Source organism: Megalops cyprinoides, chromosome 8 (genome assembly GCF_013368585.1).
Source record: "Megalops cyprinoides isolate fMegCyp1 chromosome 8, fMegCyp1.pri, whole genome shotgun sequence".
Lineage (NCBI taxonomy): Eukaryota > Metazoa > Chordata > Actinopteri > Elopiformes > Megalopidae > Megalops > Megalops cyprinoides.
In genome coordinates, this window is record NC_050590.1 from 3,349,340 (window position 1) to 3,361,028 (window position 11,689).

General features: G+C 46.3%; 1 protein-coding gene across 3 annotated transcripts in view; it reads right to left on the reverse strand.

Moving 5' to 3' along the window:
- Window positions 1–860: 860 nt before the first annotated feature.
- The window catches only part of LOC118782141 (semaphorin-4B-like), a 67,349-nt gene continuing 56,520 nt past the window's right edge, over window positions 861–11,689 (reverse strand). For all 3 annotated transcript variants that reach the window (XM_036535412.1, XM_036535410.1, XM_036535411.1), the window contains exons 9-15: window positions 8,790–8,971; window positions 8,048–8,198; window positions 7,158–7,368; window positions 6,883–6,998; window positions 6,222–6,379; window positions 5,700–5,791; window positions 861–5,087 (exon numbers count right to left, since the gene is read on the reverse strand). In XM_036535412.1, coding sequence (XP_036391305.1) covers window positions 4,318–5,087; window positions 5,700–5,791; window positions 6,222–6,379; window positions 6,883–6,998; window positions 7,158–7,368; window positions 8,048–8,198; window positions 8,790–8,971 — 1,680 coding nt within the window. In that variant the 3' untranslated portion in view covers window positions 861–4,317. The remainder of the gene's footprint in view (window positions 5,088–5,699; window positions 5,792–6,221; window positions 6,380–6,882; window positions 6,999–7,157; window positions 7,369–8,047; window positions 8,199–8,789; window positions 8,972–11,689) is intronic.

Genomic DNA, 11,689 nt, shown 5'->3' on the forward strand with positions numbered 1-11,689 from the left:
CCTCAAAGGGGGGTTTAAATGTGACTGCAGATGTGCAGTCCCTTCAATCAGAGGAGTCACGGTCTTAAGGGTGTGGTGTATGACGACCCAGCTTAGCGCTGGCATTGTACTTAAAAATGTAAATGTAAATGTAAATGTAAAAATCTCTTAATAATTCTTCGATTTATCTCATATGGGCTGAAGTGTTTACCTTGACAAAATGTTGGAGAAAGAACATGAATGGGCCCCGGGGCATTAACAGTGGAAGCAGGTAACTTACTTTGCAGTGTACACAGTAGTGTCATAGGGTGCAGTTACAGAAAAAAGGCACACACCTGTGTGCATACCCGTGTTACAGACATTACGTTATGTTACAGGTGAGAAAACCAACATACCTTACAGGGAGTGCTTAATGCACTGATAATAATACAGTCTTAAAACATACATAACATAATGTTTTACTACCCTCAGTTTTCAGGCCCATACCTTATTAGCAAATCAAGCCCTTCAAACCCTCACTTCTATCTCTGCTTTACCTGTACAGGACGAGAGCTGCCTGGACCACTCTTTGCATGTGTAGCGTGATTTCAACCTAAAATTATAGATAAAGCAGTAGCTTGTGAGACGTCAGTCTGCTAAAGATATATGACCCTGAAAACACTCTGGCCTCAAACACATTTGAAGTACAAGAATGTAAGCCACAAGATCAAATGGTCCTCAATAAACACGATTCCAAACATGAATTTCCTTTATTTAAAAAGAACAAATAAAATAAAGTGCTTTTTATGTACAGTATAATAAAAACAACTGGAACAATAGCCATATATAATACAAATTAAAAAAATACAATTCACAACCGTTTTGTTCAACCACAGGTCCATTTACAAAATAACTTTACGCACAAGCTTACAATTTGACAGTTTGAATTTATAGCCAAGTTAAGGTGGGTGAGGAAGATGCTCAAATGGAGTGTTTATTAAACAGGTCCCAGGTGTCAGAGCATCTACTCTGTTCTGTACTAACACACACTTAGGATCCAACACCTCTGTACTGACTGTACTGAGATCAGTCAGCTGGTCAGATATCCACTCTGTGTGGACCTCTCATGCTGTATGTCGGCAGTGTCTCAGGCTGTATCAATCAATCTTAGATGCGATCAAGACAAACAAAAATCAAAACACCTACACAGCCATGACTGGCATTACTGCCCTTAGTATTCTGAGGAGAGCCAGAGGATGTCTATTCTCAGATTTTACCCATGATTCCGTGATCCTGTTCTTCCCGTTGCCAGCTTGTGGTCGTCTAAATCACAGCTACATTAAGCTGCCGGTTCAGTTGCAATAACAAACTGCACACGTAATCTTTTTGTCTTTTGGCGTACTGCATGGAAATTCTGCAAAGCAGCTCTCTGCTTTCACTACAGCTGAAACACCAATACAAGCTTGCTTTCTCTTTCATCTACATCACACTCTGCAACTTTGTGGCGGCAGCGTATCCCATATAAAACTCCAAAGGTCTTAGATAGCTGAGGTTTAGGTACGTTAAGAGACTTTTAATAGCACGTGTGCTGCACATTATCAATAACATGTACTAATATGTAACAGCAGCATACTGTTATATAGGACTGAGGTTGCAGAGCAATTCCACAGTGGTTTTATTTTTATTACACGCAAAACAAAGGAAAGATCGCTGAGGACTAACCAATTTTAACAGAGCTACTTGGCAGGGCATGACCAAAATCTAAAGGCATTCACCTTTCAGTGTTGCTACTCTTAAGCATGCCCAGTGGAGTACTATGGTCTAGTTGGCCGTAGTTAGCATGCAGGTGAGGTCACCGCTTAGTGGTTCTCCAAGTGATTCAACTGTGAAGTCACAAGGCCAAGAGAGTGTTTGATTTTCCCCAGAAACACAGCACTGATTCACAAAATTAAGCTTGAAGGCATTTTAGAAACACATCCAGAATTTGCTACAGAGTCAACAACGAAAAAAAAAACTCCACTCCAAACTAAGGCTTATACAGTGTTCTGTGCAAAAACAACAAATAAGCAGCAGTCTGTAGCATCTAGTTCTATTTCTACAAGGACACATCTGAAAATGGCTTCCCTCACGTACAATACAAACGTACATATATATATACACATCCACTGTTACTGTTTTACACACTATGCCATTTGCACAGCTACTTCGTGAAAACTTTTGAAATGTACTCCCTTGTACAGATTTTGATACACCAAAACAGGATTAAATAAAACCAAAAAAATAGATAATTTTACTTACAGAATCATTTTTGGAATACTTTTCACCGATTTATCAATACATTCCACAACACGTAGGTTCCATGTTTTAAATAGCTCTGGCATGTAGCTTGGCATTTTCCCACTGTGTGGTGTATAACATACATCTTTGGAAAATGAGAGCTTGATTGGCAAAGGTCTCAGTGTAGATGAACTTCACTTTAGAAAAAGCACTGCGTGTTAATATGTTGATGATTTGATCCGTAAATCTTTTCGACATGCACCCATGCCCACCTTCTTTTGTCATGGTCCTGATGGCTCAGGTGTCCCATAGGGCGGTCCAGATTCTGGTTTGCACGTTCCCTCCAGCGAGGTGCCCACCTGGACTCAATGATCTGCGGCCTGCGTTAAGAGTCGTGCCGCTCCTGTGTCTCACAGCTCCAGAGGCAAAGAGTCATGCAGGAGCTTTCACATTCTTGGAGTGTATACTTTGTAAACCGGAATTATCATTTGTTTTTTTTTGTTTTTTTTTTCAAAAATATTTGTTCTGATTGTTTTTCCTTAGTCTTTATTAGATATCAGCTTGGTTTTGGCTTGTGAGAAAGCAGTATGAGGCTTTACATGAGAGAAAAGCAAATCTACCAGGCAAGAAATATCAGAACCACAAAACAAAATTAACTGAAAAAAAGACAACCTAGTTCTTAGCTTTTTTGGCACAGCGTGCGTCTGCTTCGGTTGTGTCAGGAACGCGGCAGAATCTCATCTCCACTGTTGGCTATGTTTTTGCTATTTGCTATGCCTCTGTTTGGTGTGCAGAGATCTTCACAAAGCAGAGCCGAGGATAAGTCCACCTACAGCCCTGACTGGACTGTGTTCTCCAGATCAATAACACAGTCAATAAAGGCATCTTGGCCCCTATCCTGCCTGCTCTCTTCCCCTTTGTAAAAAAAAAAAAAAAACCCATGTACAACAGCAAGCCAAGACAATCTCCAAAGGGTCAGTACATTTTACTGGTCTGTTCTGTGTTTAATGCCTAGCAGTATAATACTGAAGAATGTGTGGTTAAACTCATGTGAATGGCCTCGTTTCCACAGCCTCTGTGCCTGATATCATGCGCTAACTGGACCAAGCGCGTTGTTCTTGTCGGCTTTTCTCATGGTGTGTTTTTGCATGCTTCGCCTGTAGTCCAATGGTCTGGCCGTTGCTCCCAGGCAGAGCTCCACTCGGGGCTGTGCAAGCATGCACAGACCTGGTCTGCTTGGTTCCTGCTGTATGTGACATCATTCATGTTCCATGTCTTCTGCTCTTAAATAAGGCGTAGGCACCTCCATCTGAAATACGGTGTCTTTAACAGCCCTTTTCTATCACTCGCTTTTTTCCCCAAAAAAAAGGGCATGTCCAGATGTCACCGCTACTCCATCAGACTTGTTTTCTGTGGCACAAAATCACTCCTGCTGTTTTGGGGAAGAGACCACCAGGTGGCTCCTCACCCGGAGCCCATCACTCTTTGTAATTCATTGGTTGCCTGCCTCGGGTCAGAGTCTGTTCTGTACACAAACTGTTCTCAGATCAGCCCAGTCTTGGATGCGAAAATGAGAGGTGAACATGTGGTGGCAGTGACACTGTGTCACTCTGAATATGGAGAGCATGACGCTCACTTTTTTTTTTGCATGGATGACTGGGACAGACCACGTTGCGTGGCCAGGGGAACCAGAAACATGTCATGAGTTGCCATGGTTGGAAGTTTTGCTTATCAGCTGCCCTGCACAGCCACTTTTCCCCATCAGCATCGTAGCACAAGGGTATTGGGTTTCAGACGGAGGGGCATCTCCCTCTGTCCCCACTGTGCTTATACAGCCTGACAGAAAAGGGTGTGGTTTCGGATTCAAAACAGGAAGTGATCCTGTATCACACGACCGAGTTGAAATAAAAGGGGGAGGAAGGGTAACAAAAATCAAACATCCTTCCATGACACGGCCTAGGCTTTTGGGGTTCCCTCTGTTTATCATTGTTTTGTTTTGTTTTTTTTTTTAAATTTAGGGAACTCCATTTCCCAGCAGTCACCCTGTTCGACTGACACTTCACAGTTGCCCGAAAGCACTCCTCACACAATGGAGTCCTTGATTTCGGAGCCCAGTCGAACCCTGGGCCTGGGGCAGGTGGGCGAGATCTCCACGCGGCTCTCCTTTAGGTTGAGCGGCCGTCTCTCTGACTCCGAGAAGCTCTTGCTGTTGTCGGGTGAGGAGTCGTGGGTGGGGGTGCTGCAGATGTAGTTGTCGTTGAGGGTCTGGTAGCCCTTGTGGTCGGAGGTGGAGGGAGGGAGGGTGTTGCCGTTGAGGGGCAGACTCTCCGCCGGCTTGCCCGGCACTCGGGGCTTTTTCTGCTGCATGTTGGGGCACTCGCCCTCCTTGAGCATGGACTTCATGCGGTCCCGGTTCCGGTACACCACAAAGAGGGAGAAGACCACCAGGGAGAAGGCCAGCAGGGCACACACTACGATCAGCTCGTTCCAGTATGTCTTGGTGTTGACCTGCGGGGACCGAGTCTCACCGGGCAGGACGATGGATTCGTCGTGGTGGATCCGGGGGGTCCGCGACCGACCGGTCAGCGTGGTGCTCTCTGATTGGACCTCGGCCCTCACGCAGTAATTCGCCAGAAGCTGCCGGAAGCCCTCCTCCACAGACCAGCACTCGAAAGTCTCCTCCCTGTCGGCATGTGCCACCACCACCAGGCCCCCCTCCGGGCTGGCGAACAGAGACTGGCTAGCACTCTCGCTGTACTCCCACTTCCTCTCCGCCAGGTTCGAGCGGAGCGGGCAGGTCAGCACTTTGAAGGTGTTGGCTGGTACGATGATCACCTGGCAGGCAGATGTCCCTGTGTCAACAGAGGGCAAAATGTTGTCACGGTTTGTAAATAACCATTCTATACGAAACAGTATTTCTATTTGATGTGGCTGAAGCAGCTGCATCGTGTCATTTCAACGTCGTTCTCAGGAGAGGACAATGAACACGACTCCAAAGGTAGTGCGAATGTCATGGTGAATTACCATGGATAAAAACATTATATTCACTGAACTGGATGAAAATTTTATGTATGACAGGATATTCGAGAGAAATGGACTGCACTCTTATTTAAGCCTGTACATTTGCAATGTAAGTGTTTGGACCCACATAATTTCTGTAATTACATTCAAAGATGTATTTTGCTGCCGTGAGCTCAATAAGAATGAACTAATTAACAGCGTTACTAAAAACAGAGCCTTTGACTGGAGATTCATCTCCCGGTAATTAACTTAGACATGTGGTAACGTTTTACAGTTGCAGTTTGCCAACAGAATAACAGCATTTCACTTTTCAAGGCGGCATGCCAAAACGATTTAATTGTTTAGCCTCACCTTTTTAAAGAAAGGTTTTCATTGCGGGTCTTTTATGAATGAATGTGGCGATCAGAACTGCGATGGGGCCTGCTCTTTGCAGAGATACTTACGCGCAGGTGTAGACTTGGTGGAACGGGAACTGAACAGTGTCCTGTTGCAGATGGAAATTGTGCTCGCCTCCTCCACATCCTGCTTCCAGTGGCTGAGAACACAGCACAGCCGAGGTCATTCCACCGAAAACCGCGCCCAAACTGAAACTTAACCGTGCCTCACAAATATGCTACACTGTGTTATCGCTGACTCCCTGAGTTTTGCAACAGTCTTTTGATTGCTTGACACAAGTCAGAGATTGTCAGTGCACGGTCACACTAGTAGCTGAGAACATAGTACAGCCAAGGTCATTTTCCCGAAAACCGCACCCAAACTGAAACTTAACCGTGCCTCAAAAATATGCTACACTGTGTTCCCACTGAGTCCCTGACTGAACCAATCACAATGTTCCACAAGTCTTTTGATTGCTTGATACAAATCAGAGATCGTCAGCGCACTGTCACACCACCCATTGTGAGGTTAATGAAGCCTCTCTCTGTTGGAGAGGTGTGTGGGGATCGGACACGCAAAGAGACACACACCTCCCGGGCAGGGCTCCCCTGACGTCCTGACACCGCCGCCCTGTCCAGGCGCAGTATGGATCCCTGGAGAGGACACACTCTCCGCAGCTAGCGTAGTTACTACAGTTGGCCACTGGGACCTCAACCAGGCCAGAGTAAGAGGACACGTACAGCAGGCCCTGAAAAACAGGAGGAACAAGAACCTGCAATGACCCTACCTGTGTGGAGGTAATGAATAAAAGTGGAAACCTGGCCATGAACTCAGTAGTTCACCTCTAGCAGTGCCCTTCTGTAATGACTAAGAATTCCAGGGAAACAATTTTAGCCGCTAATTGCGAAGCGGATGAGAGAATCTTAATGGTGATCAAGGCAAGTTCACGGTAGCCATGTGTATTCATAATATGCTTTCGATCGATGGATGGCGGAATAATGAACTGCCAACAGCACAGTCATACATGCACTGGGACACTCGGGGGTCAAAATCAGATAAATCCTTCAGTGTTTACCCTTTAAAAGTGTCCCCGAGGGGAGATCAAGACGCAATTATCTCAGCTGAAGTGGATTATTTTGCGGCCCACACAAACAATCAAGCCTAATGCAGTCCCAGAGCAGGAAATGTCTCCATTTGAGTCCAATCATTATGCCTCTGAAGATGGAGAATTCGCTAAGAGGGCTTCCTCACCTTCTCCGAATCCAGCTCGATGTGCTGAATGGGCTGTGGCTGGGGAAAGAGCGTGATCTCCTCGATGATGTGCATCTTGTCGTTGGCGTTGATGGCCTTGTGCAGCTTCCCGTCGTCTGAAGGCAACAGAACACAGTGCGGTCTAGCTCAGCCTGGCTGCCGACCACATTTGCTGCCCTCAGACAGGACAGGGGTCGGTCCTGTGGGGTGTGGGGGTGTGGGGGGAGTTTGGGGGTGAGGGGAGTTTGGGAGGGGGGGGGGGCGGCAGTGCCTACCTGTGCCCATGAACAGGACGTCGTAGGCCTTGCTGAGGGCCCGCACCCGGTGCACGGCGATCTGCATGTACCTCACACTGCGTTTCAGCAGCAGAGGCCGGCTGCGGATCACCCCGTCCATCAGGAAGTGGTCCTTCACGAAGTTCAGCACCTTGTCGGGCATGTGCAGGGAGGAGGAGATGCCCATGTCCCTGGCAGCGTCGGTGATGCACTGCGGCAGAGAGACAAACAGCCGGGCCTTTCAAACTCAGCGCTACGGCAACTGTGCGGCGCAGAGGTTAGCGAATCAGACTCACAGAGAGGAGGATCGCTGCTTTAATTTACAGGCTGCAGTAGCTGAACCCATGAGCGAAGCACTCAATCTGAACTCATTCAGTAGACGACCAGCTCTATAAATAAACTACATGTAAAATTATATGTCAATGCAAGCTGTGCTAGCGGCCCCAGATAAGCACATAAATAACATCTGTTACAGCAGAAGATCAGAGAAGCGCCTTTTCAGCTCCTGTTTGTGTCTTTAATTGATGGAGCACTGATAAATGAGCCTTCCAGGAAATGAGAGCAGTGAATTCTGATATTTATCAGCTGTTGTGGGAGACAGCGCCGAGCTTTATCGTCGTAGTCCGGTATCTGTGACTCTGGTGTTCTGAGATGGGGAGGCGTGATTAACAGGCCACACACTGTGCGTGGACCAACAACCAGGGATGCGGTGGGATTGTGAGTGCGTGTGTGTGCGTGTGTGTGTATGAGAGAGAGAGAGAGAGAGAGAGAGAGAGGGATGCGGTGGGAGTGTGTTTGTGTGTGTGTGTGTCTGTAGCAGACAGAGAGAGAGAGAGAGAGAGAGAGAGAGAGAGCACATTGGAGGACTGACAGCAGGGGGCAGCACTCACCGCTCCAGGCCGTGGCTCGGGGACGGGGTGGTTGTAGGTGTACCACTGCTGTGTTTCTCGGTTGACCTCACGATATCGCCCATTGAAGGCTCTCTCTACCTGATCCATGGTAAAGGCACATACCGCTGAGCTGCCCGACGCACCTCTATACCTGAGAGCACAAACACCACCTTTATCACACACACACACACACTCCTACATGCAACTCTACACCTCAGAACACGCAGTAATCATCTACCACACATACACAACACTACATACGCAGGTGTGCATCGCCTGATGCACCTCCGTACATAAACATGGTGATCGGCACATCAGCAGCTACGCTTTAAGATTAGGACACCAGAGGGAGGAACAGCAGCTACAGGGAACAGGGCTGTGTTTTGGAGAAGCCTGATAGTAAACTACGTGGGTTGTGTTTACGCAGAGTGCCACACGTGAGTTCATGTCACAGTATAGGCATAAAGACGTCTTAAACCATTACTGCACGATAGCATGCAGTATATGCGTACTGAATACAGTGTACTGGATATTGTAAGATGAATATGAATTTGCGGAATATGAGTTTTTGGGCCGTGTATAGTGTGTTCCACAGCAGGTCAGTGGAAAGGTGAGCTCAAGTTGGGAATTCATCCTATTGAGGACAGCATCAGCAAGAAAATCAGATGCACAGACTACTGTTATTGGCTGTGCCGTACACAGCAGTTCGCCAGTTGTGTTGGGCCCCGCCCCCGTCCCTCACCACTGAGATGTGAAGACTCCATAAAACACAGTGCTCTTCCAGTCCTCCTGGCTGGGTGTCAGAACAAACACATCCTGAATGATGTTGAATGGGAAGCCGTCGTCTGGCAGCGAGCACAGGAGCTGGGCCTTCAGGAAAGTTGTCCATTTCTTCTGCAGCACTCTCTCCCCTCCCAAGTCACCCTGCGTAATAGAGACAGAGAGATGTCCAGTCACCTGACATGAGATATTTCAGCAAGCAGCCCCGTGATACTCTTACTGGCCAGTAGAGGGCGCTGTTGGGCTATGAGAAGACACCACACAGAACACAGTATCGCCAACACAGACTTGAGGAAAATCTAAAGGCTTTCAAAGTCTTGTAAACACAGACACTGTAAATATGCTCAAAATAGAAAAGTATACACTCAAAGCATATATTGTACTCCAGTGATCACCACATTTTTAAAACATTCACAATTACTCCCAGATCAAAATGCTTCCAAATTTCTCTTTTTTTTTTAAACAAAACAAACAAAACAGACTGAAAGTTCAAAGTGGACATAGCTATAATTGAAAGGAAAAAAAAAACAAAACATTTTTACTGCACTCTGAATAAGGCAACATATATTTTGTTGGTAAATGATCTGTGCTTCACAGAAATTTGCACTTTGAAATGGGCACTTCTTGGTCATCAAAACCACGCTCACCACATGAAAGACATCCCAATCAGAGGGGATGAAACACTGGGGGCATTCAGGACACCAAAGGCTTTTTTAATAAAAGGAAAGAAAGGAAACTGCTTACAAATAATACAGCCGCAACAACACCACGCCTTTGAACCCACGCCTGCACGATGTTCCAGTCCGGAGTGACACATGTCAGTGCACTTTCCATAGAAAAAAGCCATGTCTCCTTCCAACTGGAGCATCAAACAGCAGGTTCAACAGCACAGATACCCTTTTAAGCATTCAAAACACTCCTAAAACTGTCATTACCCTGCCCGGGCTGACATATCTGTCATCATACACTGTAAACATCACGTCACGTGAAGGAATCAACACTGCGATATCCTCTTTAATCACGGTACCATCCTACACAAGACAGCAGCAGACTCCCTTCTGACTCACGAGAGCCTGTGAACCTGAGACCTGAGGACCTCTTCACATATACCTGAATCACTGTTTTATATGAAGTACAGCAATTACTTTGATTCCGGCTGTAGACAGTGATCTGAAGAAATGCAAAAAGACGAGGCACAGCGAGCCATCTGTTCTGCTCCAGAAGTACGGAAAAACTAAAGCCACAACAAAAACAACAACAACAGAAGTATATGGGATACACAACCTGGAGCCTGTACTTAATTGCTTAGTTATTAAATGTGTGCTTTCGAGTGGAGCCTCCCGAGTCGCCCATTAATCTGAAACAATATCGTCCTCGACGGAGGAGTGAAACGGCACGTGACTAATGGCAAGTTTTCTGAGGCGATTACACGCTGTGCTGGCCCAAGAGGTTTTAACGAGCTGCGGTCCTACCCACCCCACCTCCCCGCCTCCCTGCCTCTCGGCCCGAGTCTTATTACTGCCCCGCTCGAGTGACTGACCACTCCGCTCTCCGTCCACGAAAAAGCTGCTGGGGAATGTTAACCCCTCAGACTACCTCCACCCCTCACACAAGGGAACGCCTCTTCATAAACCGGCCAACAGGGAGAGTGGAGCAGAGCAGGTTCAACTAAATTACGGGGAGTGAAAGAAAAAAAAAAAACAATCTAGGGTGGATGTTTATGTTTTGAGCTGCATATTATGTAACTTTTTGTGCTGTATATTTTTCTGCAGCAGTTAAGCCTCCTCACTTTGAACGCTGCCATCACCTCCCTCCACACCTGAACAAACAGCAGAACATTGGGGGGGGGGGGGGGGGAGTTTTAGGAGGACACATTCAGATCAGAGAGCTGGAGGGAGAGGAGCTCAACAGCAACATGAAGTGTGCTTCTTATTAATGTTCCTTTGGTGAACCTCCTCCCTTTGGCAATATTTTTACTAAGCAGGAGTTTTTCATTTTTTTTTTCATAGGTATTTCTGTACTTTCAACCCTGCCTTGGCTTTAGTTTCATCTCCCAGACCAGCCAGAGTGTGCTCCCCAGGGCCAAAGCAGAAGAGAGGGCCAGCCAATGGGTACCACCCCCCCCGTTATCATTATCATCATCATCTTCTTCATCCTCACCATCATCATCGTTATCATATTGATGGGGACACAGACACTTTGGAGGCTGTCTCTGGACTCATCAGACTGCAGTGTGAGCTCCTTTAAGTCACTGCTCTTAACTTATGACAGAAAGAGGGGATTCTGTGAGGACATCATCTTGACCTGTCATAAGATTGTCTGGCCATTAAATATAGAGTGTAGTATTGTACATGAAGTGATATGCCATATGTTGTCAATGTTTTATGGTTTTATTTCCACAGGCCATCTGAGTTCTGTGTCCAGTGAGGGTGCTTTCCACAACTCAACAGTAATGATGTATTCCTCTTGAGGAATTAGGTATCAGCCATCAACTGGAGTTTACCAGCGTAACACCAAAAAAGATCAACTCAGTTCATGAAATCAGAAACATATCCTCTTCATCAGTCTCTCTAAGAGAATTTCTCACCTTTCTTTTTCTCTGTCACTTCCAGTGTCTCTGACCCTAAAAAAAGCCCTCCTTTTGGTCTCCTTCGTTTCACAGCAGAGTATACATAACTCTGATAAAGAGGCCGTTGTGTCTGAGCAGTAATTTCACAACAGGATTACCGCAGGATTAGCGAGATTAACAGAAAACCACTGCACTGGGTAAAAAAAAAAACTTTATCGGCAATCCAAACAAAATTTTTGTTCAAGTTCAAATAAGGACTCGCATTCCTTCAAAAGTAAGAAAAAAATCAGACA